The 26582-nt window shown below is 39.5% G+C and overlaps 1 protein-coding gene across 2 annotated transcripts in view; it reads right to left on the reverse strand.

Moving 5' to 3' along the window:
- The window catches only part of LOC101166465 (tensin-3), a 65152-nt gene that overhangs the window by 29237 nt on the left and 9333 nt on the right, over window positions 1-26582 (reverse strand). For both annotated transcript variants that reach the window (XM_020702551.1, XM_011474266.3), the window contains exons 6-16: window positions 25954-26037; window positions 25730-25842; window positions 23875-23935; window positions 23727-23802; window positions 22179-22308; window positions 21880-21945; window positions 20100-20204; window positions 12497-13363; window positions 4627-4754; window positions 2311-2419; window positions 2157-2222 (exon numbers count right to left, since the gene is read on the reverse strand). In XM_020702551.1, coding sequence (XP_020558210.1) covers window positions 2157-2222; window positions 2311-2419; window positions 4627-4754; window positions 12497-13363; window positions 20100-20204; window positions 21880-21945; window positions 22179-22308; window positions 23727-23802; window positions 23875-23935; window positions 25730-25842; window positions 25954-26037 — 1805 coding nt within the window. The remainder of the gene's footprint in view (window positions 1-2156; window positions 2223-2310; window positions 2420-4626; window positions 4755-12496; window positions 13364-20099; window positions 20205-21879; window positions 21946-22178; window positions 22309-23726; window positions 23803-23874; window positions 23936-25729; window positions 25843-25953; window positions 26038-26582) is intronic.

The raw sequence follows: 26582 nt of genomic DNA on the forward strand, positions 1-26582 counted from the left end.
TCCTAACCTTGCTTTTAACATGTGAAAAAAAAAAACAGACTGATTCCACTAAAACAAACATCAACTACACAAACTGTCAACCTGTTTTCCTGTCTGAGTAAGAAGGAGCTGTCGCGGCTGCAGTTGAACCAGAACTCGGCTGCGAGAATCCTGACCCGCACTAAGAGAAAAGATCTCCCCTATCCTCAAAGCTCTTCATTGGCTCCTGGTTGCTTTTAGGGGCCTCCATTGTCAAGCTCCTCCATATGTTTGTGATTTGATCACCTCCTATAGACCATCTCGTGCACTGAGGTCTGTGGATCAGAACTTTTTGATGGTCCCTCGCACACGGTTCCGGACCAGGGGATCCTTCCAGGCTGTTGCCCCTAAACTCAGGAATGAGCTCCCATTGTCCCTGCGTTCCCTGGACTCCATAGACTCTTTTAAAAGTCAACTAAAAACTTTTTATTTTTGCAAAGCCTTTTAAGTAAAACTATTTTTATTTGGGCTTGGAATGACCGTTTTACCTAACCTTGTTAGTAACACAGAAAAAACCACAGTCTGACACTGCTACATTAGCTGGGTTAGCGTGTCCATAATACCTTTTTTTTAAATGTTGTGCCTCACGGTGACAGCAATAACCTTAAGAAAATAAAATCCTAAATATTCAAGCAAGGAATCTCTTTGTTTTTGTCCAGATGCGGGAAATTGATTCCCAGATGAGCGTCTGCATTTCATATGGGAAACAGGAAACGGCCGTCTGACCTGCTAAACATCAACAAGAGAAAGACTTTTGGTCTCCTCTTCTAGTGTTTCCAGCAGGGGGAGAGAGTCGGGTGTTTTCTGTCTGCACAAATAATAATCAGTCTTTCATCTGCTCTCTCCGCACGTTGCTGCCTCTCTGTGCTGACAAATGTGTGTTTACATTAAACACGCAGGTCATCCTCAAACAAACAGCTTTCATGGTTTTCCAGTTTTAGTTGTGTTCACCTCCAACTTCATGCAACGTTTCCATATTCTTATTTTTTGCGCTACAGTTTGTATATTAGTTGTTTATTGTCTTTGTATTGTGATTATTTATACATGATATCAGTTTGTTTTCCTTTTTTTTTAACTCTAGGCAGTCGTGTGAACTCCTGAAGTTAGAATAGTTAGAATATAGCTAATTCTGATTAAAGAAAACAATTATAATAAAATAAATGTTAAATTGTGTATAAATCGGTGCATTACTACTAATACTTGTGCCAAAAATAACAGTAATATTTCATCACAGGGGAAACAGCCATCTTCCCCAAGGCCGCACCGCTTCATTTTAACATTTCCCATCATGTATTTATGTATCAAAAGGCAACACCAAGAGATTAGATATGAACCTTAGCTGCTGAGAGATTTGGACGCTACACCACAGCTGTTTGCTGCTCATTTATATCTTTGGGCAGGAAGTCCACATAACAAAACGTCCTCCCCTTTCCCCTCGTCCACTCCCAGAACAGGACACGGTGGACATCCTGCCTGCAGTGGTCTTTTCCTCTGTTACCCACAGCTATAATTAGCTGGTGACCTGCCTGCTACTGACAGGACCAGAGAAGTCATCTTCAAATCCATCGTGAGAAGCCTCAAAATAAAAGAAATAAAGTCAAATAATGCTTTGTCCAAATTTCTTTTTTTTCCTTTAAAGTCCCACTCCAATCATCTTTTGATGTTTTGTAAAAGCATTCCCAGTCATTTTTCAATAGGATTATGCTGGTTTTAGTCAAAAGAAATTCACATCTAAGTTGTTGGCGGGACTATTGGCATGAAGTAAGCCTGCTCTCATTTCCCCTCATCCATCTGTTTACATGGCCTGCTAGTTTACAGCCTCTCACAACCTAACATTACTGGTGCAACAAAAATAGTGAGCAATGTTTGAGCTATCCAGCAATACAGTTTTGAGTTGTCTACATAAAAACTACAAGGTTTATGAAACTGCACTTTTTGTCTGCTACTGATTCACAGTGATTTGAAAAAGGAGATATTCAGAAATGCTGTCTTAAGCTTAATTTTCTTTAAATATGTCCTCCATCATCAGAAAAACATGTTAACAACACCAAAAACACAATTTCCTTTGGAGTGGGTTTTTAATGTGTTTGTCCACGCACTTATATCCAGTCACACACACGCTCCTGGGGAAAATGTACCTTGTGTCCAACCGTGCTCCCACTGCCCACCAGTCCTGAGATGGGAAACCTCTGAGAAATGTTTCACTGAAGGGAGGAGGAAGATAAGAATTTGAAAAACACACAAAACTAGCCAACGGGCGATGAGGCTTTCATTTTGGACATTATTTCTTACCGTAGGGTGTTGGAGGAGTCACTGGGAATGCTGGAGTAGGAGGGACCAGGTCAGATGTGTGCATTTGGCCATGGTAGTCCACACTGCTGGTTTTGTGGAGTCGCCCATACTTATAAGGAGAAAACACAGAGAGAAGAGGCAAGAAAATGAGCTTCTCCCATAGAAGCAGGAGGGGTGCACACAAACCAGCAGACATCAGTCTTGTGATCTGTGTGGCTGTAGTCTGTGTTTGGGTGTAAACAGTTGGAGCATTCATGCTGCCCACAGACTAAGAAATGTGTAAAAAAAAAAAGAAAAAGAAAAGAGAAGGACATTTTTACACTTTTAAGAAATTAACGCAAAAAAAATACAGGTGCAGCTTTAGAAACACATTTTTGATCATGTAAAAGAATATAGAGGGACGAAGCACACTTTTCTAGATGATTAAACAAAGAAGAAGCAAACTGATGGCTTTCCCTATAAACCAGCATTGTAGATAATAGACTCGATTAATAAGTCCCATTTGTTATCTTTTTTGTACTTGCAAACAAAATTGCAAGACACTGAATATGACCTAATAAGCCCAAATTACACATCCTTGATTTTGAACACAATGCATACATTTAAGAGAGCATCTTATAGTCAACCTAAATTTTATTTCTTTCTTAACTAAAGTTTTGTCAAAATAAAAGTTATAAGCAAGATTTCAGTGGAGATGTTTGAAAATGCACCAGGTGGAAGACTGGAAAGAATGGAAAATGGAGAGTAAATGTAGCTCTTAACCTTTTAACACGTCGCTAACGACACCTAAATAGCACACGCTCTTTGACTCCATGACCAATTACACGATTAACATGATTCTGCTGATTCTGATGCGGAAAAAAGTGGTATTTCATATTGACTGTGCACCGAAATGAAGCAGCCTTGGGCTTATATGTAACACTTTGAGCGTGGTTCACACCACCCACAGCAACGCGTGTTCAAGCGACCACGTCCGATAACAAGTCTATGTAAATGCACATATTCAAAACTCTTGCATTCACAAGTTTCTACTGCCATTTTTGGAGTCTAAGTACAAAACAGGTGTTCAATAGAGGTTAAATCAGGTTGATTGGACGGTTACCCTTTCTGGGCGGCGTCCCTTTCAATTCACGGAAGTGCCAACTGTTTGAACATTCATCATGGAGGAAACTTTAATAATTGCAGTTTGTGCCTAGGCAGAATTACATGACATAAGTCTTTCATATGTCAAAATACTGTAGAGATGTAAAAGAAAAAGCCAACAGCAAGATTCGCAAAATGTTACCACTTGGACATTTTGCACCAAGCCTCTTCCAACTGTAGGTGGCAGACGTGCTAGTATCAGGTAACGACAGTCCAGCGTGAACGCCTGTGCTAAACGTGTGTTCTTGAGTGAGCTTTTTTGAACATGCATAGCATATTTGGCATGTACATGGCATTATAATATTGTAGATCATATAGTAGTGTTTCATATCAGCAGATGGCTGCTTTCCTCTGCTTAAGAATCCGCTGGAATCAAGTTAATTGCATCAATGGTTACAGAGTTAAGGTAGTCGAACAACTGTAAACGGGTTAAACCCTTGTCAAATGCTGCACTTTCTGTTAGGATCCTGGGCTCATCTCCAAGCCTGCCACCCATCATCTCATCAGCCTGCGGCCTTTATAAGGAACCACCACCTTACAGCCAATGTCAGTCCGTCTGCTTCACATGGTTGAGTACTGACTCCTTCAGCCAAGTCTACATCTCGTGCTTTTGTGCTAAGTGCCTAGTGCTCTCAGAAATCTAACTGCCTTTATCTCTGCCTCTTCAGGAAGTTCCATCGGCTCAACCTTCACCCTTGGTCAACCTTTGCAGTTCATTCCACCCAAGCCAAGAACTGTCACGCCAGAACCCACCAACGCCACTGAGGACTTAATAAAACCCTCTTTCCTCATTCATCCTCCAGTCTCTGTCCTGCTTCTGGGTCAAGCCTCACTCATCCTAACACTTTCAGGAAAAAAGCTATTGTGGGTTTTATTTAGCGCTTTAAGCTGGCACACACTGACTTCAATAGTGAGCAAGTACTGCTTTTTCGTTTTTGTTTTGTTTTTGTTATAATGGAGGCCTATATTTCATGTTGCTTTGTAATTCTAGGACCCTGTCCCAACCAGGAACGTTTGTTGACAGAAAAGCATACTCTTCCATTTGAGGGAATCCCTTCTCTCCACAGCCGGAAATAACATTCTACATCTCTCAACATGCTTTCTTTGGGGAAATTTGACAATCCGGGGCAGGTTTTAGGCTGCCGGATGGGATAAAAGGAGAACAGTGTTTACCTGTGAAGGTGAGAAGGGCAGGCTGAAGGCTGAAGAACCTTTAAAGCGCTGAGCTCCAGGGCTCCATCCTGGACTCTGAGGCCCAACGTAGTCTGTCACATCCGTGATCTGCCTTTGTTGCTTCCATCCTAATAAGCAGCCAGTAAACACAGAAAAGTGAGGTTACGAAGGATAGAAAAGGTGAGAAAAAAAGAAAAACCAGACAGGCAGAGAAATTAAGATCCAACACCTAATCAGCTTATGATTCAAACCCAGGCATGTGTTTAGCTATTAAAAAAAAAAAACAATACAGTTAAGTCTAATCTTGGGAATAGCCATAACAATAAACAGTACTAAACTTTTACCATGACCAGACTAAAATTTAGCAATAAAAGGTGATGAGAGGGATTAACGTAGTCCATGTTTGTCTTTAACAAAAGCCTCCATCAGCCAGCTCAGGCGAAGCTTGTCTGACTAAGCGAGCTGTCGCAGTGAGCAGATGGTGGAACATCAGGGTTCCTTGGTGGAAAAACATCAGCTAAAACAAACGTCTGCTCACCTCATAGACATGAGTCCATTGTAATATGACAGCTGCGAGGGCTTGAATCAGCTTTACATGACGGGCATCTTGCTGTCTAAACGTATTTGCCTCTTCACACCCTGATCACAAAGGTCTGTTATGCAATCTTTGCAGAAGACAGCAGCTCATTAACACAATTCCTTAATTTAGAATTCTATACGAATTCTATATATATATATAAACAAATATTCTACATTTCATTTATTGAATTTTAAACTTTTTTCGATTAGTTTAAAACTGGTATTGGTATTTAGCTCAAAAGAAAACAAATTAGTATGGCAAGTCTGTGCAATCAAGTTAGACCAACTCCATGAGAGACAGTCATGTAATACACTTGGTACATTTAGAAATGAAAGTTTGGTGGGAATATTAAGCTTTAGATAGCATAAGATTTGATTTAATAATTTAGCAAAATCTGCACAAATGATCCATGCAGCAGTATGACTAAATATGGGAGAGGGAGAACGATCATATGGTCTGATATATACTTCAGCTTGTTTTCTTGAGATTACAGAGGTTCAGTCGTTATCTTGAGAAAACAAGTTCTCCGACTTAATACTGGAGCTGTCACCAACAACACGAAATAACACACGCACTTCAAACTACCGTAAATTTTGATCGTTTAGCCAATGATTTTAATTCCAGTCGATTTTGATGTGGAGAAAAGCAACTTTGTGCCAGTATGCAAAAACATTGAACCCCACATTCCTCCTGGTGGTGATAGGTTGGCATGTAAGGCAGCAAAGCTACCGTCAGTGTTTGAATGTGTGTGTGCATCATTGAATGGGACTGTGAATGTTAAGTTCTTTGTACTTTAAAAAAAAAAAACCTGTTGTTTTTAACATGTTTTTGTAGCAATTGTCTCAGGATGAAGGACACATACAAAGGAATGTAATTTTAAGATGTCATTTCTGAATGTTTCTTTATTCAAATCGTTGTGAAGGAGGAGATTTTAAAAAACAGTTTGAAAAAGTTCTCTTTTGTGACACAGCAAGTCTCACTACTCTTCTTAATTCTGATTCATTCACTTGGAGACAAATAGTTCCATGTATGACTTTGTTTTCCTCGAGGTAATTTTGGGTCAAAACAAGATAGCTCCAATATTACTCGCCGTTTTTGTTGCACCGTCACCTTAGAGTTGTGATGAGCTGTAAACTAGTGGGATGGAGTGTAAACAAACAACAGAGTCTTACCTCCACAACTCAGAGGTACATTTCTGATAAAATACTCCTGCTCTGCAGACACTAGTAAAAGTTTCTGCAACAACACAAGTTTTTTTATTTTGCTGGGAAAAAAATGGCATAATCATAAATTAAAGACTGATAGGATTGGGACTTGTATAGCAAGGTAATAAAGTGGTATATCCGTATGCGCCATTTACTACTTTAAACACTTTATTATTACTGTAAGTCGTTTCACATCAGCGCAAAGCTACTATTGTCAGCTTCAGAATATGTTGGAATCATGTTAATAGTGTAAAAGGTGGAAGGATTACAGTAGTTCGAAGAGCGTGTTATTATGTGTTGGTGGTGACGGTTCAGATATTAATGATGTTGGTAGGAATTGCTTTTCAACGAGATTACGATAAACTACATATTTAACGTTATTTATACTCATAAATATTTATGAAGTGTAATTTACCATTTTCCACCTTCCTTAAGGACCCTACAAATGGCACTTTCTTCACCTATTCAAACAGACGTTTATGTACTATTTGTGGTAGAACTGAAAAAAAGAACTGCAATGCAAAACAGGTAATAAAGTGAGGTTCAGGGTCTTGCTCAAAAGCACGCTGACACACCAGAGCTGAATGATTTTGTATAATTATCCTTTTTCAAAGTATTTCGAAGTCAACTGAATTTTTGTTTATGGAGTTCATACGTAATCATCATCTACAGTAATTAATCTCAGTGTGACGTGAAGAAGTTTACAATTTTTAATTTTTTAGTATGTAAGTAAAGAATTCTACTAACATCATTATCTGCCATTAATGTATTTTTTGCATAAGGTGCACTAAAAAGGCCTATAGTACGCAAAATCAACTTTTTGACCTTTTAACCCTTGTGCTATCCTATGACCCCACCCTTACATTGAAGTGTTCTCCCTACCATGACAAAGGTGGAAAAAGGTGGAAAGATTTCATGTAATCCATGGCCACCAGTGAGGTTCACAAATCATTGAAGATAAAAGGTTCAGCGCACTGTCTAGTGGGTCTAGATGACCCAACTCCCAATGGATAGCACAAGGGTTAAGTGTATTATATTGTTCATTCCTTACAAAACACAACCCCAAAGCTGTATTTTGATCCATTCGCGCATTTCTGAGTAGTCCTCTAGAAACCTGCGCTCTGAGCACCAGCCCCTCTCAATCCACAAAGACAAGTGGGTTCTCACATTCCGACGTAAATAACTGAGGAACCTTTCAGGAACAGTCTGGGCTGCCAGAACCGCCCCCAAGCTAACATACTAACACAACATTCTCCGCGTTTAGCCGGGTGATCGGCTAAACGCGGACGCTGCCGAGGCCAGTTCTAGGTTGACGTCATGAAATGAGCGGCACCCACAAGAAGAGAAGGCCTCAGAGATGGAGTTGCTTTATTTTTGTTTGGGAAAATGAACTGCAGATATAACTCATATTTCATTTAAAAAATCGTTCTTTTGTGTGCCAAAAGTAGTATATTAACATAGACATGGATATTGTTTACTATTAAAGACTTAAAAAATAGCATGATATAGGCCCTTTAAACAACATTTCTATGAAAGTGTTTTCTAGTTAGCGACCAAAATGTGCAGGACCCATGATTCCATATACACCCCAATATTTTGAAGAATTATGACCCTCCCACCATCATGTGTGACAGTTTGTTTGATTGGTGTTTGGTGTTCTCCACAGACCTGCTGTTCCTGAATGATCTTTTTCATTGTGGATCACTGGCTTTCTCAATTCCCAAGAAAGCAGTAAAAGTTTTTCCCTCCAATGCTTCCACAGTTGGTCTAACACAGACAACTTTTTTTAAGAGTAAAATTTTTCTTTTTATGCATGACTTTATAATTATAAAAGAAGTCTGGTGTTCACGGTGGGGACCCATCCCTTTTAAAAGCGAAGAAAAGAAAAAAGCCTTCAGTGAGTCAGCTGAAACTAATCCTGTTACTGTCCCACCGGCGGCCCAGCCGGGGGAGCTTCCATGGAGGCTTGCAGTGTCAAGTATCACTTCAAGCTTTCTGTATTTGTTCGAGGCCTTTTCTCTACAGAGGAAAATGATGAGGGCGCGAACAAGGGCGAAGTGTTGTGTCAGAACTTCAAAAGCATTCCTGATTACTTACAAGTTCCTGCCTTGAAACATACACTCGAAAACACACACTAACAGTAAAGAAGCCAGTCAAGCGCTAGTTACTGCTTGAAAATGGGCCCTCAGGAACTATCAGACTTCAACCCCCTGACCTATTTACTGTATGTACAAACACCAAAGCCTTATTTCGTGTATACAAATTCTGTGTGCAGAAATTTTCAACTAAAGGTGCACAAACAGGCAGGTAAAGGGACAAATATCAGCCCTAAAGAGTTGCAAAGGTTCGCTATTGTCCACGAGTTTGTTGTGGAGGTTTGTCAGATGCTAGCTTTGGTGGACCAGCTGCTCTTCAGGCTAACAGGGTTTGAATTGATGTCGGACAGAAATTACAGTGGTGGACAAAATTGTTGGTACCCTTCAGTTGAAGAAAGAAAGTCCACAATGCTCACTGAAATGACTTGAAACGTTCAAAAGTAACAATAAATTTATTGAAAATTAAATAATCAAAATCAGCCATTACTTTTGAGTTGTTGATTAACAGGATTGTTTAAAAAAACAAAATAATGATATAGGGCTGGACAAAATGATGGTACCTCCATAAAAGACTGAGAACTAATTGCCAAGGGGGTCATGATGAACTCAGGTATGTCCTTTCATTGACATCACAGCTGTTTTCAAACCCATAATTAATCAGTCTGCATATTTAAAGGGAGACAAATAGTCACATTGCTGTTTGGTGAAAAGGTGTGAACCACACTGAACATGGACAACAGAAAGCGAAGGAGAGAATTGTCCCAGGACATTAGAAACAAAATTATAGACAAACATCGTAAAGGCTATAAAACCATCTCTAAGCAGCTTGAAGTTCCTGTGACGACAGTGGCAAATATTATTCAGAAGTTTAAGACCCACGGGACAGTAGCCAACCTCCCTGGACGTGGCCGGAAGAGGAAAATTGATGACAAATTGAGGAGACGGATAGTTAGAACTGTATCCAAAGAGCCCAGAACAACCTCCAAAGACATTAAAGGTGAACTCTTAGATCAAGGTACATCAGCTCTATGTTGGTAGACTCAAAAATGAAGCATACAACGAAAAGAAGACTGTCCCTAATGTGAAACATGGTGGAGGCTCAGTTCTGTTTTGGGGCTGCTTTGCTGCATCTGCCACAGGGTGTCTTGAAGTTGTGCAAGGTAAAATGAAATCTCCAGATTATCAAGGCATTCTGGATAGAAATGTTCTGCCTAGTGTCAGAAAGCTTGGTCTCAGTCGCCGGTCATGGGTCTTCCAACAGGACATCGATCCAAAACACACAGCCAAAAAACCCCAAGAATGTCTAAGAGAAAAGCATTGGACTATTCTGAAGTGGCCTTCTATGAGCCCAGATCTGAATCCCATTGAACATCTGTGGAAGGAGCTGAAACATTCCATTTGGAGAAGACAGCCGTCATACCTGAGACAACTGGAGCAGTTTGCTCATGAGGAGTGGGCCAAAATACCCATCGACAGGTGCAGAAGGCTCATTGACAAATACAGAAACTGTTTAATTGTAGTGATTGCCTCAAAAGGTTGTGCAACAAAATATGAAGTTAATGGTACCATTTCGTAAGAAACTTTCGTAAGTTTCTTTTTTTTAATAATTCTGTTAATCAACAACTCAAAAGTAATGACTGATTTTGATTATTTAATTTTTTTTAATAAATTTACATTTATTGTTACTTTTAATCGTTTCAAGTCATTTCAGTGAGCATTGTGGACTTTCTTTCTTTAACTGAGGGGTACCAACAATTTTGTCCACCACTGTAAATTAGTAATGCAGGTCATGGCAGATACGGGCCTCTTCCTCCAGGCACTGTCCCAGTGGATATGACCAGGAAAAAGAAAATCAGTCTCACATCTCAGCAGGTTGAAGTGAAAAAATTAAGGAGAGGCAGACCAGAGGTCAGGAAAACAGACATATTTTGAGTTTTGGGTCAAGACCTCATAGGACTCATTTGTCTTCAGCCTAGTGTTTTGAATTAACTTTCAGTTTTACTCCATAATTTTTTTTTTTTTCTGGAAAATTGCTTAAAATAGCTGAGGTTATAAGTACGATTTGTCCTTATACTATCTCTGACTTGCTGTAGAAACTGTGAAATTGTAGGGTCAGACGGTCAGGTGTTTTCAAAATTACTTCAGAGTTGATGTCTTCATCCATCATATTTGTATACCCAACATGACCTCAACTGATCAGATAAGCATGGTGCAACCTGGAGTGTTTGTTGCTGAACTACGATTATGTCTAAAACCCACATGTACCTGTCAGTTTGAGTTATTGGTCACTTTAAATCTTTCTGTCTCATGGAAAACTAGGTTGGGTTTAAAGGTAAACTACCTCACCAATCTTCCAGCTTATCCTAGAGAAAACTGAACTAAACTCAAGAGTTAGCCAAAGGATTTCTATCTTGAAAGTTCTTGCTCTCCTATTGATCCATGTTTGAAACATCTACATTGGTAGGTGCACAAAATAAACCTTAAGTGTAGGCGTCAATCCAAGGAAGCTCATTTTGACCTCTGTTTTTTTTGGTTTTCAGTCGTTTAATTGCCACTAGAAACTAATAGGCGTACAGCTACATTCACAGCGCATTCACACACCAGCATTTTTGGGGCTGCGTTCAGAACCCACATATTTATGCAAATTTTAAGTCTGTTTTTAGGCTTTACACACAAACCGTTCACTGAACGCACGCTGAAGTTCAAACTGTTGACCTTTCGACTGCTTTAGCGTTAAACAGCTGAACTTTGACCAATCAGGGACTCTAATTCAGTAGTGACGTGTGGATAGCAGCCTTTTCAAAACACGGTTGTGCCAACCATTGTAAACATGATCATGGAGGAAAAATAACTAATTGCAGTTTGTGCTCGGTCAGAATTACAAGTCTTTCAAATTTCAGCTTAGAGCTGGGGGGGAAAAAAAGATTGAGCAAGATTTGGCATCACTTCGACACTTCGCACCAAGAGCCTCTTCCAATTGTAGGTGGTGGACAAGCGTTAGTAAATAGTAGAAAAACAGAAGAAGAAGACCCTTTCTGCAACGTCTTGCTTGTCCAGAGCTGGTCTGGTGTGAACACCACAAGTTGAATTCATGAAACCCCGTTTAGCATAATCTTGAATGCGCAACACAGGCCTGATGTGAATGTAGCATTAAAGTCAATAGTTTCTTCTTTCAACTAGCTCTTCGGTTAACACAACTACATCAATGTAGAGCAGTGATCTTTAACACTGGTCCTCCATACCAACCATGTATATTTGACATCAGGCCAACTTACTTTGTATTTAGCTGGATCAGGTGATTCTAGGGTAAGTAACAGTAGCCCTTTCAGTGCCTTGGCTCACTTTAGTGTTTTAGAAAGCAGTCCAAGTTGTGGGATTGAGGCTCAATGTGCTTCAAGGGAAAGATTCAGTTTTACAAATAAAGTTGTTTACGCCTTAAAGTTGAATCAAGACATCTGGACTTAAAATCTTTCTTTAAACGTTTTACCACTCATTCAAGTAAAAAGATCTGAAGTCCAGATGCCATGACTCAACTTCAAGACGCCACCTTGATAAATGAGAACCAACATCGACAACGTTGCCTGCGTGTTTTTTAGAGATCACCAAGTTAAAGCCGAACTTTTAGAAATTCCTTTTCTTAACAAAAGATCTGAGATTGTGGAGCTGATTGCAAATCTGTCATTTCTTTATCTTATACTTCTAGGAGATACTATTGTGATGTTGTTTCTCTGCAGCTCGTCCAATTATGTCATTTTATTCCCCAAGTTCTGTATAATTCCACTGAAAATGGGACAGACTCTAAAGATGAACACATCTCTGTGTCAGAAGCAGGGCCCTTATTTACATCGCTCAGTGAGTCGTCAGATCGCTGAAATGATTTTTTTCCACTCATGGAAATGTATCACAAGGTAAGCTCTCAATCCCCACTTTAGAACCAGCCATTTTTTGTGTTGATTAAGCTGTCAAATCCCTTCATTGAGTGGCCTTACCTGACCGGTGGCTACTTCCTTTGAGGCTGAGACCGTTGGTTTGTAGTGAGGTGGTGCGTGACAACGGGGAAAGGGAGGTAGAGACGGGAACAAAAGTGGGATCCAAGTCCAAAATCAGCTGATTCAGCTGCTCTATGGACTCATCGACATCGGAAGTTAGAGCTGCCAGCTCTTCTTCTTGACACAAAGAGGAGGGCTCCATGTTGAGTGTATGATCTTTGCCAGTTCGTTTGCTGACCCCATCCACTGGCACTGTGTGGACTACCTCCCTGCTGCTGAGTCCTTGAGGAGGAGTGAGAGGGGTGAGTAGAAGTGAAGGCCGCTGCTTGTTGGTATTGGTTGTTCTTTCCTTATCCTTTGTGGGTAAACTATCGCTGGCGCCCGGTGCCGTGTGCTGACGTACCCAACGGTCAGTAGACTTCTCTTTGAGTGTTTCTGACAAGAGGGAACAACCGCTGCTGGAGCTTGGCCCTTCCACAGCATGTTCTGCTTCATCCTCATCGTCCAGTATATCCGTCTCTCTGTCACTTGAAGACTTTCCGTTAATCGTCACACCCACCTCTGCTTCACTGGATAAAGCTAGCTGTGCCATGACCTCCATGAGAGCCTGGGCAGGATCAGAGTCTGCCCCAAAGACCAGCTTCCCTGGGTGGGTGCCCTTGTCCTGTGTGGCCTCGCCTCTCTGTCGGGCTCCACCTAGTCCCTGCGAGGCTACAGAAAGACCAGAGTCGCTGCTGGCAGATGGAGCTCGGTCACTGCGGCATGGGCTGTTGGGGCTCGACAACTGGAAAGGTCCTTCCTCTTTACTCTTCTTTTTCACTCTGCGGTGCAAGCTTCCATTTCCAAGTTCTGGGAAGTGGGAAGAAGCTGTAAGGGGACAAAAATCAGTGTCAGCATTCCGTTAAAAACACTGCTACAAAACATTTTGATGGATTTAATATTAATCTTAGTTTTTTTTAGAACACATCCGACTTCCTTTAGTTTGCTTCTTACTTTTGTGGAGTAATAAAAAAATATGCAACTCAACCCAAAGACAGCTTTTTGCTTTAACCTCTTAAGACCCGAGCTCTTGGTTGACGTGCCTTTTTTATTACATAGTCACAGAGCCTCACACCTTTGAAATTAATTCTTTATTAGCTATGTGACTAAATTCAGTTTGGCACTTGCTTTTACTGATTAATTGATGGGGTATGCGGAGGGTTGATCACATCAATCGATAAACTGTAAAATACGGTATGTCAATAAACTTATTAAGTAATTAAGTTGATTACGTTTGTGCTCAATATTTTTTGGATTGCTTAGATAGGTTCTTACAGTTTTTTGATATGTTACGGGTTTTTTTTTTAAATTAAAGCACTCTGGATATGATATTTTGTTCTTGTAGATTTTTGGGGGGGTTTTTTTGTTCAAGATTGAAAAAAATCCCCCTTGGTGGTGTAAAAGTAAAGGTTGGAAGTCTGTTGTACAAAGAAAACTTCATAAAGCCACTTTTTTAGTTGTATTTTGATCTTTTATTGAGCCACACTGTCACAAATTAAAATGAAAATACCTCAAAATTAGACTTTTTACTGCAATTACTGGGTAAGATTGAAAATAGATTAATTACAGGTTATGATTAATTAATCGCACAAAAAAAAATTTAATCACCTGACAGCACTAAATGAAGCATTTTTTAAATGAAAAATGTTTAATTTCTTGTGGTTAGAACCTAATCAGAATGAATCTGCCACACAAAAATGTGCCAATGCTTTTGACACATAATATTGTCATGTGCCTCTAAATATATGACAGTATAAAAAATTAGTTTACCAAAATTCAAAGACACAAAACAATGATGAACTCATCAGTTTTCTTTTTACCCAACAGCATGTTGTAATAAAAATTCTATGTTTTGACACAATACAAGACATACTAAACTCCATTGACCTCACATTTCCTCAACTTTGTACGGTGATTTGTACATAATCCTCAGGTGTTCAACTCAGTTTTTGAAGTATCTCAAGAACATCAAAATGGTAGAACTTCAAACGATGAAGACAAAGATTCTTTGGCAGTTATCAGTTGCACCATGTCTCCTATATCATTATAACCAAGTATTGTAAGACAGTAGCCCTTGACATTTTTGAGGACCATGTCAGACAATTTTTCATGGACCAGTCTGAACGAGGCTGATGTTGACGTCAGTTGTTTTTTTTTTTTTTTTTGGGCTACTGGTTTCCCTTAACTTTTAAGGTTAAAGGTCATCTTCATCCTCTGTAAAATACCACCAGCTGCTTTAAACTTTATTTGTACACACATTTTTTGCAGGAACCATTCAAATGTCATATAGATTTTCCTTTAACCCATAACTGTCAAAGTCAAAGCAGCATCCTCGTACGTTTAGAGAGCCGGTTGATGACTATTGTGCATTATTATTATGGTTTGCGGGAATAACTGTCAAACTGTGATTTGGACTCCTGACTTCTGTCTGTTAAATGCAGATTTTTTTTATTTTAAAGTTGGAGGCCCTTTCGTCTCCTCACTAGCTCTTGGCTGCAAAATTTAAACTTAAGAAATAGTTGTTGTTTTTTTTTACTTTGCTAGCTTGGGGGTTTTAATTTGGCAGTTGGAGCATCAACTTTAAGAAAATAGCTATCTACATTCGGCACGTGACTGAGCAACAATGAGTCGGATCCAGCAGTTTTCCAAAATAAACTTTCTTCAGAATCAGAATATAAATAAAACAGAAAAAATGCAGATAGATGTTTTTTCTCTGCGGTCTCTGAGTCCCTGATTGGTCACAGTTCGACCTGGTTTAACTGGTAACGAGTGTTCAATGGCCACACGTTTTGTACGTAGAGCCCAACAACGGTTGTAAAATCTTGCACAGCTATTTCTAAACACAGTAGCTTTGAAAACATAAACCCGAATGCACATTTATTCGCGTTCACACAGACTTCGTATTGGAAGTGGGCGCTTGAATGCATGTTGCCGAGGGCAGAGTGAACGTTGCTTGAAAATTATTAGTAACTATAACACCATGTTGACCCTCACCTTAAACTAATATCTTTTACTTCTGCATGTAAGTAAAAGAAAGTAACTTAAAGGAGTCATGTAACATTGCAATTCTAATGCTACTGTCACACAAGGCCTATGTGAACAAGCGTAGCTTCTGCATTAAAACCTCTCACGTTCACGCATAGCTAGGCAAGTTTTTACGACCTTTTTGGGCTTTAACCTACAAAACGTGTGACCATTAAACTTTCACCAACCGGAGACTCGGATTTGGTTGCGACATATAGACCTGATTTATGTGGTTAACCCAGACACAGCTACGAGCCTGACGATGTTTACCTGTGTTTTTCAAATAAAGATAAACCAAGACCACTCTTTTGACATTATGGTAATCCGTATCCACCATTGCAAGGCCGCTAGCAATGAACCGAACCGTTTCAGGTTTCGCCCTCAAACCACAAGATTTTCGTCCCAAGCTTCTTCCAACTGTAGGTGGCGGACATGCACTGGTAAGCCCCTCCCTGCTTGTCCAGTGTGAACACGTTTAGCATGTATGAAAAAAAAATACAATCCCAGTTCAGCCACACGTGACTACACGCCTGCATTAGTGCTGCACATGACTCATGGCTGCAGACGTAGTCCATGTAGATAACACAGAGCTGTTTGTGTGGGCTTGACGGATGCATGGGTGAGCTTGTGTGTCATGGAAGGGATGTGACCATCAAACATGTCTACCTGAGGCTGGTCAGACGGCGCAGAACACACACTGACGCACGCAGTGATCTGACAACACAGTGGATCTGGATATCTTAGATCTTAGAATCCAGTAAATAAGAATCTTTTCTTTTTAACTCATAGTTAGATCAATTACTTCCTACAAATTTTGGCAGAGGGAAAACTCTGGATTTTAAAGAAAGCTTCTCTCGGAACAGTGACTGCAACAATACATACAGTGAATACCAGAGCTGTGTGAGCGCAGCCTCTTAAGTCCAGAGAGGCAATAAAACCCAAATACCAGACATGCATGGTAAAACTTTGCAGCTGCTTAAAGACGTTTCGCACAGAGATTCTCACAAACTTTTCATCTCAAGTCAGAATGGATTTAAATCACTCAAATCGCACAAAAACAGGGCAGAAAGGAATACTTTACCGGTAGTTAGAGGTAAACTTTCCCTGTCCCGAGCTCAGGCTAGAAACAGGATGGGAATGCTTTGCTGGAGCATCCGGAGGAAAAGAGAAACAGATGACAGGACGGGGGGAAAGAGGATGGGAGTGAAAGCAGATCGGAAAAGACTCCGAGCAGCTTCGTTTGTCTGAAGAAGACAAGCAGAAAACATTCTTTCTGTGAAGGTGCTAACAGCTCTCTGGTGCCCCCCCCCCCCCCCCAGCCCCCATCCACCAACTCCCGCCCTCTTTCTTTACCCTCATGTCACTCCTCCGTCCCTGCGGTGCGAATCCCCGCCTTCCAAGCGTTTTCCTCCCTCCCTGCTTGCCCTCCCCCTTCCATCCTGTCCCGCCTAACACAGGTAGGGGAGAGAGAGTGTGCACTCATGCGTTTGGAGCAGTAATGTGTGGATCATTCACCCGAGCTGCACACATCCAAGTGGCTACGGGGCGTACGGCACGCACATCACACTTTCAAGGAAATAGAAAAAAATACTCCTCAGCACGGTGACCTTGAACTGCCCAAATTTGGAGAAGGGGAATGTAAACACAGAGGCGGGATCTGGAGAGTGCTGAGTGGGGGGGTAGTGGACAAATTGCAACCTGCAACTTGAACCTGAAAGTAGACAGAAGCAGGCTGGAGAAGAAAGGGAAAGACAGGGAGATTGAGCGATAGAAGCAGCTGAAGTCAGAGAGGAACCACCTGTACTTCAAAACAACATTCCTGTGTGCACCGGCGCCGCTAACCAGCACCTTCAGCCCACTTGTGAGGACCCACCGTCCCCTTGTGTGTGTTTGTGAGTTTACGCAACCCTGTTCCATGTGACTAGATCTAAATTACACGGCCAGCAGGGGGAAAATGTGGCCGTGAAATAAAACAGCTGGAGCTGAAACCTCAATGAGCGGTTCAAGCTGGCGTTGCAGATGTCTACTGTGTGTTTTTGTGCAGGTTGCTTTGCTTTCATCAAGAAAGTCTCAGAATGGATGCAGATCATATTTATCATACAATAACTGCTTGTGGCATAATATTGCTATGACGCCCACCCTCACATGAATCATCTTAAAGCACAAAGCCACAAACTCAGACTTTCAGTTATCAAAGACAACTTTTTGATTGCCCCAGATTTTGCCCTTGCCTCACAGCAAGAAGGCCCTGATTCACATTTGTTTTTAAAGGGAAGTGATGAGAATGTGCACTAGAATGCCTATGGAGTGAGGGGCGGAGAGAGGGATGGAGACGAAGAATGCTGCGAAGGTGGAAATAAGGGGTCTGGGAGATCTTATTGACATGGGTGGTGAAGGAGAGAGTGGTGTCGAGGAAGACCCCCAGACTCTCGATTGTCTAATGTCCTAATTTGTAACAGCCAGGCTGCACGCAACGGGCACGTAAAAGCATGCACCTCTCGTTTGGACAGCATTAACAGGCTCTATGCTACTTACCGTGGCATATTGTAAAAATGTTTTCTAAAACATGTTTCTTGCAGCAAGCCCTTAGAAAAAACTGTGCAACATTTTCCTCTTGCAGGCTCACCCAGCATCTATGACCTTGATATTTCCTGTGGGCCACCTGTGTGCCCCATACACGTTTGCCCATTTTTTGCCCACAATAAATCTCGCGTATCCATAAAGGCAGTTGAGACTGAGGTCTTACATATATGCCTGGGTGACATTTTCCTCAACCACTGCGCATAGTCAGCCCCACCAAACGTCCAATAAACTGTCAGCTGTACAAGCCACCACTGTTTAGCATCACAGGTATAGAAGTTCTAGACATTCTCTGTTGTGCACTGCACTAGAATGACTGAAACATTCATCAATCTATGCATTTGCTCACTAATCCATTCATCTATCCATTCACACTTTTGTACGTCCATCCATTGATGCATCTATTTATGCAAAATCCATCCATCCAAACCCATCCATACCCTCTATTAATGCATCCTTTAATGGATCAAGCCATCAATCCATTTATTTATAACAAGGTTATGAACAAGTAACCAGGAAACTTTACCATCTTGAAGCAAAAAAAATAATCTTTTCTGGGGGGAAAAATCTGCAACTTTCATTTCTTTTTGTGAAAATGAAAGTTTTAAAATTAAAATTTCCCATGCAAAGAATGTTTCCGTTTGCCACATCCAACATGGGGGAGGTGATTACATTGAAAGCAACATGACTGAGTTATGTATTACGTTAGAGTAAGCATCAACGAGGTTTAAGGGTGCTTTTTTTCCCTTTAAAAATGTTCCTGTAGCAAGAGTGTGACTGGAAATACGTTTGGGCAGATGCATTTCAGAAGCAATAAAAATCCAAATGACATCCTTTATGATTTACAGAATTCCATACATTTTTATGTCTTGATACAGTTTAATTACAAGTTTTGTCATTTAAATCGTTATTTTTCTACATCGCGTGAATCTCATTTTTAATTATTATCTGTTATCTAAGGGATAATACTGGTAAGGTGTCCACTATGATCAATTAAAGGACGAAGCAGAGCGTTGGACGGTTGCTTCTGCAAAGTCCATTCATTTCTGATAATGGACGCCTCAAAGGATATTATTCCTCTTATACCATGGTCACTTACAAAAGAAATACATATCAAATCAATGATTAGTACTTTAGTCTTGTTATTTTTTAGGTTTAAATTGTTTTTTACAAAAAGGGACTTTTTGATAAACGGTGCAAAGCGTTGTCAAGGTAACAGCTACAGACCCTGCACCAACTTTCCAGGTAAACATAAAAAGTTAAACTTGTCACACGTTTTTTTGACACAGTCACAACTAAGAAACATTGTTCATTATTTAAATGTTTAAAATGGAAAAAAGTCCCCATTGGTGGTGTAAAAGTAAAGGTTGGAAATCTGTTATGATCAAAAACGTCATAAAGCCACTTTTTTGTCATTTTTTGTTCTTTTATTGTCTCACAATGTCAAGAATTTAAATGACAACCCCTCAAAAATGAAGCTTTTCAATGCAGTTATTAGGTTAGATTAAAAATACACTAATTAGATTTTGCAATTAATTCATCACTCAAAAAAACAATAGCATTACAGCACTACTACACTTAACAGCTGATACTGAAGTGCCGGAATGCCTGTTTAGTTTCTTAGTTCTTTTTTCAAAGCTTAAGCATTTCTAGGTTTCCCCGCTTGGATTCCTGCAGTAAAATGTTTTTTTTTTTGTTGGTCGTTTCAAGTTTTTCGTCTTTGTTTTCAAAGACATTTCCTGCTTTCTAAATGCTTTCAACAATAGTTCTTCAAGAAACATGCATTCAACATGAATTGGTACATTTTTCTTAAATACATAGAACATTTTCAAAATAAGCAAACGTTTAACACATTAATTGTTCCGGCATTTTGACATCAAACTACTTAGGAGTTATTGGTAAAAGCCTTTTTTTGGTTAGTTTTCTTTCTTAATTTTGAGTATGTGGTGGTGTGGGTTACCTGTTTGAAGATCAGACATGTCCTTATATGAGTCACGTCTGACCAAAGGGTCCAAGGTGTCATAGTCCACGGTCACAGTTGGTCCGTTGTGCCACAATTCTCTTCCTGAACCCCCAAAATAACAAATGCTTGTCAGAAACAGCAACAAAAACAACAACAAAAGACACGCCCACTCACACACAGACACAGACATGTCCGTCATGTGACTGTACAGCGCAGGGCCTCGAGTCAAATACAAGTCAAAGCTCCATGTGGGCTTTTTTTTTTTTGTACTTCTGCTGTAAGTCTGTGTGTCTGCCTCTGTCTACAGGGACTTCAGTCTGAATTCCAGTCTATGTGTGTGTGTGTGTGTGTGTGTGTGATTACCCCTCAAAGTGTTTCCTGTAGAGAGCCTAATGGTTGGTCCTGAGGGCCACTTTGATTGGCCTTGTGTCTAACACTGCCCCCACATGGCGACTGAACCTTTTTTTATTTTTCAAATGTGCCTCAAATTTCTCTTCTGCATGACTAGGAGGCAAACGAAAGCACCAAAATAAATCTGTCAGTGTCCAGATTTTTATGTATTCATAAACCTTTAACAAAACACACTATATGTTTATTAAAGGAGATTTTAATCAAAAACATTGACCAAAAAAAAACACATGTCCATTTTTATTTATTTTTTAATCACTGCAATCCCTTATATTTCACAAAAGCAAAGCCAAAAACAAAAATATAACGTGTGAGAAATGCTTAGTACCACTTTAGTGCTTCCATGACGTATTAGTGGGTATGTTGCTAAGCAAAAGCAGTGTACGAACCCATTAAATAAATTAAGAAACAGTAGCCGGGACAGGCTCCGGCAACCCTGTGACCCTGAAAGGGACACATCAGGTTAAGAAGATGGATGGATGGATGGATGGATGGATGGATGGATGGATGGAATGAATGAATGAATGAATGAATGAATGAATGAATGAATGAATGAATGAATGAATGAATGAATGAATAAATGAATAAATGAATAAATGAATAAATAAATACACTCTGGCAATATACTACATCAAGATAGTTACAATGTGAAAAAAACTAATTGCTCATATACTCTTCTTTTGTGGTTTCATATTGGTCACACACTCAGTGACTCAGATCAACACATTTTAATAAAACAGTTTGATGAATGATAACTTAGTAAAACTCAAATTTGTTTTGTACTCTTTTTTTTAAAATATTTTTTGCAGAACTTTTTTCATTTCCATAGCTACATTTCAAATAAATGATGACTATTTGAGCCAAACAGCTGAAATCTCGTCATGTTATCATCTAAATAGCATCAAAATGAAACTATAGATTAGAAATGATGAACTTTATAGCATATTTAGAAATGTTCATGAATCCTTAGTCAAACTGAACCGTATTGTTTCAAAACAAGATCAAAACTCTTTTGTCAGTAGTCCGAAATGCACCCAATAAAAACTCCATTGTTAAAAATAAACCAAGTTGGGTTGTTTTTACCCCAATTTCAAAGAAAGAAAAGAAACATAAATTGGGTTAAAATGTTACCACTATAACCCCCAAAACTGGTATAGCTTCAGACAGTAACCAAAAAATGTAAATCTTAATGCATACAACCCAAGAATTGAGTTCAAGGAATAACCCAAGTGTTTTAAGAGAGTACAAAGTTTCATCTAAAGTACAGTAGAAAATTTTGAGTTTTATCATGCAGCAATTGTACACCAAAACACAATTTTGTTAGTGCATTGATTTTAAGACAAAATAAAGAAGAGAGTTTGGAGTTTACCTGCAAATCTTTCTGGACTTTCAGAGAACAACAGTTCCAGCTTTCCATCATCTGGGAATGAAGAATCTGGAATATTCAGGAAAAAAAAAATCAGCCAGCTGGACACTTCACCACAAATGCCGCCAGTGTTTCCACACGTTCTGCACACCTGATACTGCTCCACAGTTGGTTCAGGTGCACACGAAGCAGCAAGGCTGACAGATTTATCAGTTACAGATTAAAGTCTGGTGGTCTTGTGGAGCAGAGCTCTAAAAACAGCTGGCACAGTGTGCACTCTGCAGACAACAGGTTATAAATACCTTCACAGGCGCAGTCAAGGTCCGCCTTGGAGAAAGAGAGGGTGTGTCCGGCTATGATCCCTGTGTGAAACTGAAGACGGAAGACAACCTGCCGACTCCCTGACCAGCTGTTTTTATGGTAAGAAACCACCTGAAATCAAAGATAAGACTGCCGTTTGCTCCATGCAATCCCCAAACTTCTTCAGCAAGTTCAACATGTTTATTTGAACCAGTTTCCAACTACTTCTTACAAATTTGTTGTGTGTTTTAAGAAGAAATCTGAGCCACAGATTTTCCTCAAACTAGTTTCCATTCTGACTTCAGCAAACTTCAATACACTTTCTAGCCACAGAATAAATTGAGCCATGTCTTCACCTGGCACTCTGCAGGAAAAAGAGGATTTCTTGTCAGGCTTTTCAAAGTGCATTTGCTGTTAAGCCTAAAATAAAGTTCAATCACATTAGCTGTGTTTCCATTACACAGATCCGCAAAACTTGATCAAAATTCTAGAAGTGGCGAAAAAACACAATTTTGCAATTATACTGTTTCCATTAAATCATAATTATGCAAATAAACACAAAAACACAACAAAATTCATGCCATAGGTCATTCAAAATCACGGATGAGAACAATAATTTGATTTACAGCCAATACATTAAAGTTTCTGCCACGGCACAAGCGCTCATCATCATCTATCAAAGGAGACGTTGGCGTCTTATTCAGGCCATGAAGCGGCAAGCTCCTAAAATGTGGAAGCGGCTTCATATGAAATGATTTGGAGAATTCATGATTGGTTATTTCACAGAGGAGCTGTGGATCCAACAATGCCGCATGACACCCTCAATTTTTTGATGAGCTGATGGTGTGGAACCTCTTGTGGCGCCCGCTGAGCAGTGCAGCCCGTGGCACCCGGCTGCTGGTCATGTGACTTATTATATTCGAAAAAAATGTTTCCACTGTAGTTTTGCAAAATGTGTCGCTTTTGAATCTCCTCAAGAACCACCTCCACCAAGCGCCAGAACCTTCGATAAATGTATTTTATCAAAATTGACGCGTCTCCATTAAGCGGGTTCAATATCACAAATCCAATTTGCGCAATTTCAGAGTCAATGGAAACACAGCTCTGTCCATCTTGTATTACTAAACTACTACTACTCAACAGACCACAAATAAAGTCAATAAGATCATTTTGTTTGCATGTTCTATGAACTATTTGGTGGCCACAAACTAGTATTTAACTTGCATGTTTTAACGTTTTCATAACTACAATTCTTCTAATTTTTATACCACATCATCAGACAGGCTCTGTACTTTTCAACCCTCCAAACTATAGTTTCTAAGGTTAAATAAAAAAGAATTTCCTTTAACTTTCTCGGTAGGGGGTTAGAGGTTACCTTAATACATTAACTCCATATTTAATCCCATGATGCCTGAATTTATGAAAAAAAAATCACTGACGTTTTTTAAGTAGATGCACATTAAGGTAATTTTGTATCCAAAGTGGTTTAAAAATAAAATAGAATGATGAGTGTCATAGACTTCACTGATGATTGGAAGCATACTACTCACTGTGATGTCCCCGTTAAGCAGCTGAGCCGGCTGAAGTACAAAGTAGAGGCGGTTCGTCTGAGCAGCATTAGCGTGGCTGAAATGGAGATGATCACATGTTTCAGCAGGGGATCCATCTGATGGGACTCACAGGACTTCAAAGACTTACTAGACTGGTGATGTGCAAACAGCTTGGAGACTTTGATAGACTCTCAGAAAGAGGCAGCATCCTAACAAATATTTAAAAAAAAAATGTGGAGTTACATTTTTACCAAAGTTATGCATTTTTGAAAAACGACAGACACAATTCATTTTTTACTGTATTTGCAAAAATATTTTTTTACATTTCATTTACCCTTAGCAAAAAGTAGTACACTTAAAGTTTATTTTATGAGGTATACTTGAGTATAAGTATAGCAAGTATTCTATAGACCATGTACGTATATAGTCTTGGAAGTATAATGACTGAATACTTCTTCAGACTAAATTGGAACATTTTAAGTTTACAATATATAGATAATATATAAACAGTAAACTTCAAGTATAGAGCCTCACTTCTAGTGACTTAATTGACGGCCAAACCGAAGGATTTGTTTTTCCGGTTTATGTAATGTTGATATTGGTTAGTATTTGAGACAGCTGTTTCTAATTTAAAGTAATTAAAATTAATTTAAATATTTCGTTTAAATTAATTATACTTGTATCACACGTGAAACGAGTAATTTTAACCTAAGGGAACTGAATGAGATGTCAAATCATCACTATCAAACACATCTGAAGCAGGTGATCAGTCATGAGTAAGGCTTGGTTATCTAGAAATCATGCAGACACACCGGTTCTCAAGGTCTGGAGTTGCCCATCCCTCCTGCTTTTGTTTCAGTTTTAGTTTTAGTCACGTTTTTGGGCTGTTTCTTCAGTAGTCAGTTTCAGTTTATTACTAGTTTTCCCTTCCACCAAGGCTGCATTTGATTTTCCTGCATTTGGGGACCCAAACAACCAATTTCATGAAAAAAGAAAAAGCGTAAAGGAGCTGGATCCAGAAGATAATAATCTTTATAGTCTTGCAGTCAGGATACTTCCTGTATGACCAATATGACTGTGTCAGACGCCATAATGTATTTTACTCCAGCAAATGCCTGTAGTGTCATTCACCTCTATTGCCGTTTTATTTTCATTTGCTTTCTACCGTGTAAAAGTCTGAGAAAATCAGATATCAGCAGATCACATTAAGGATATGATCATTTTGTTCAGACCTCAGTTAACTCAATTTGTAACATCTGGTGGGACATGAGTTGGCAAAAATCTTAACTGCAGGGTGTCGTATTTATGCAGCAGAAAAGACAAACTCCAGCTGCAAAACCAGACTTCAGAGCTTTGTGTTTCACAGAAAGTCCTCATCCTGAAGGATCCTGTTGTTATTGTGTGGACTGGGCGTTGGTTGAAGACAGAAGCTTTGGCAGTCTGATCCCATGACGGAATTGGATTGTGAGAATTTGCAATGTCCTCATTAAAAACAGGTAAATGAAAACAAGAATTACGCCACCTACAGTTGGAAGAGGCTTGGTGCAAAATTTAAAAGGGGTGCAAATCTCACAAATCTTTCTCCAGGTTTTTTTTCTTTCACAGCTCTTTTCTGACATATGAAATAGTTGATCTCATAGAATTCGGTCTGGGCACAAACTGCAATTATTACTTTTTCCTTCATGATCACTATACAAACTTCTGTGAATTAAAGGTATCATCAACCATATTTCACAACCAAATCTAAGTCCCTGATGGGTCAAAGTACAACCGAAAACAGTTGTAGAAATTTGCATAAGGTACTAGAACCCGGGAGCTTTGAACACGGAGGTCCAAAACATGCATTTATGCGTGTTTATATTGAGGTTTCATTGAAAGTGGCCACTTGAACGGGTGTTGCCAAGGGTGGTGTAAATGTAGCTTTAAACTCTTTGGAAAGATTGGTTAGAAATGACAGAAGGCCTTGGCCTGATAGAGAGCACATATGTAGTGATTCTATTCACCTCCATCTGGGTCTATTTTGGGGAGGCCATGCAGAACCACACAAAGGAGGAAACAAGGTGAGAAGCGCATCCTCAGTCCTCCCTTTAGAACACTGCCCAGCGTCCATGCGTACCTGAAAAATAAACCCCATGTGTCACTATGAGGAGTGGGGTGGTGTGACCACAGATCAGGGGATTGACTTGAAGACATTTAGGATCAATGGTTTAAAACTGGAGCTTTTCACCGTTTCTGCGAGGGCGTCATCTCAGTGGACAGCTTGTCTTTGTAGAACCTCCACATGGCAAAATGGTCCAGAGAGAGGTCTGCACTGAGAGTGGCAAACATTTAAGTGGTCATCAAAACAGATTTTATACTTAAATATGAATATATTTGGCACTGAAGGTCATTTAAAAAAAAAGTAAAATGACCACACACAAATAAACACCACCTAAGAAATATAAAATATTGATTTTACTTATGGTTCTAAAGAGTAGCAAAAAAAAGGTCCTCCACAAAGCAAATTACATCTTTATTGTTTTTAAGTGGTAACTGGACCACGCCAAATCCTTTATTCGGCTCCATTTAGCCACGGATTTGCTGATACTTCTACATAGACTGAAACAATGTGGGGATTTTTTTTCCACAAGAACTGATGATGACGTAGTTTTTAAAAAATATTCTACAAAATATTAACCCATAAAAATCATTGTGACATCAGTATAGCAGAAAAATAGCAGAAATGAATTCTGTGGTCTGCTATTGGTTTGTGGTAAAATACATAACATTTTATTTTTAAGAGAAAAATGGGTCTGGGTTCTATGCAAAAATGTTCATGATATTTCTTAAAAATACATCCTGAGCTTTTTTTTTTAC

This window comes from Oryzias latipes, chromosome 4, assembly GCF_002234675.1.
Source record: "Oryzias latipes chromosome 4, ASM223467v1".
NCBI classification, from domain to species: Eukaryota; Metazoa; Chordata; class Actinopteri; order Beloniformes; family Adrianichthyidae; genus Oryzias; species Oryzias latipes.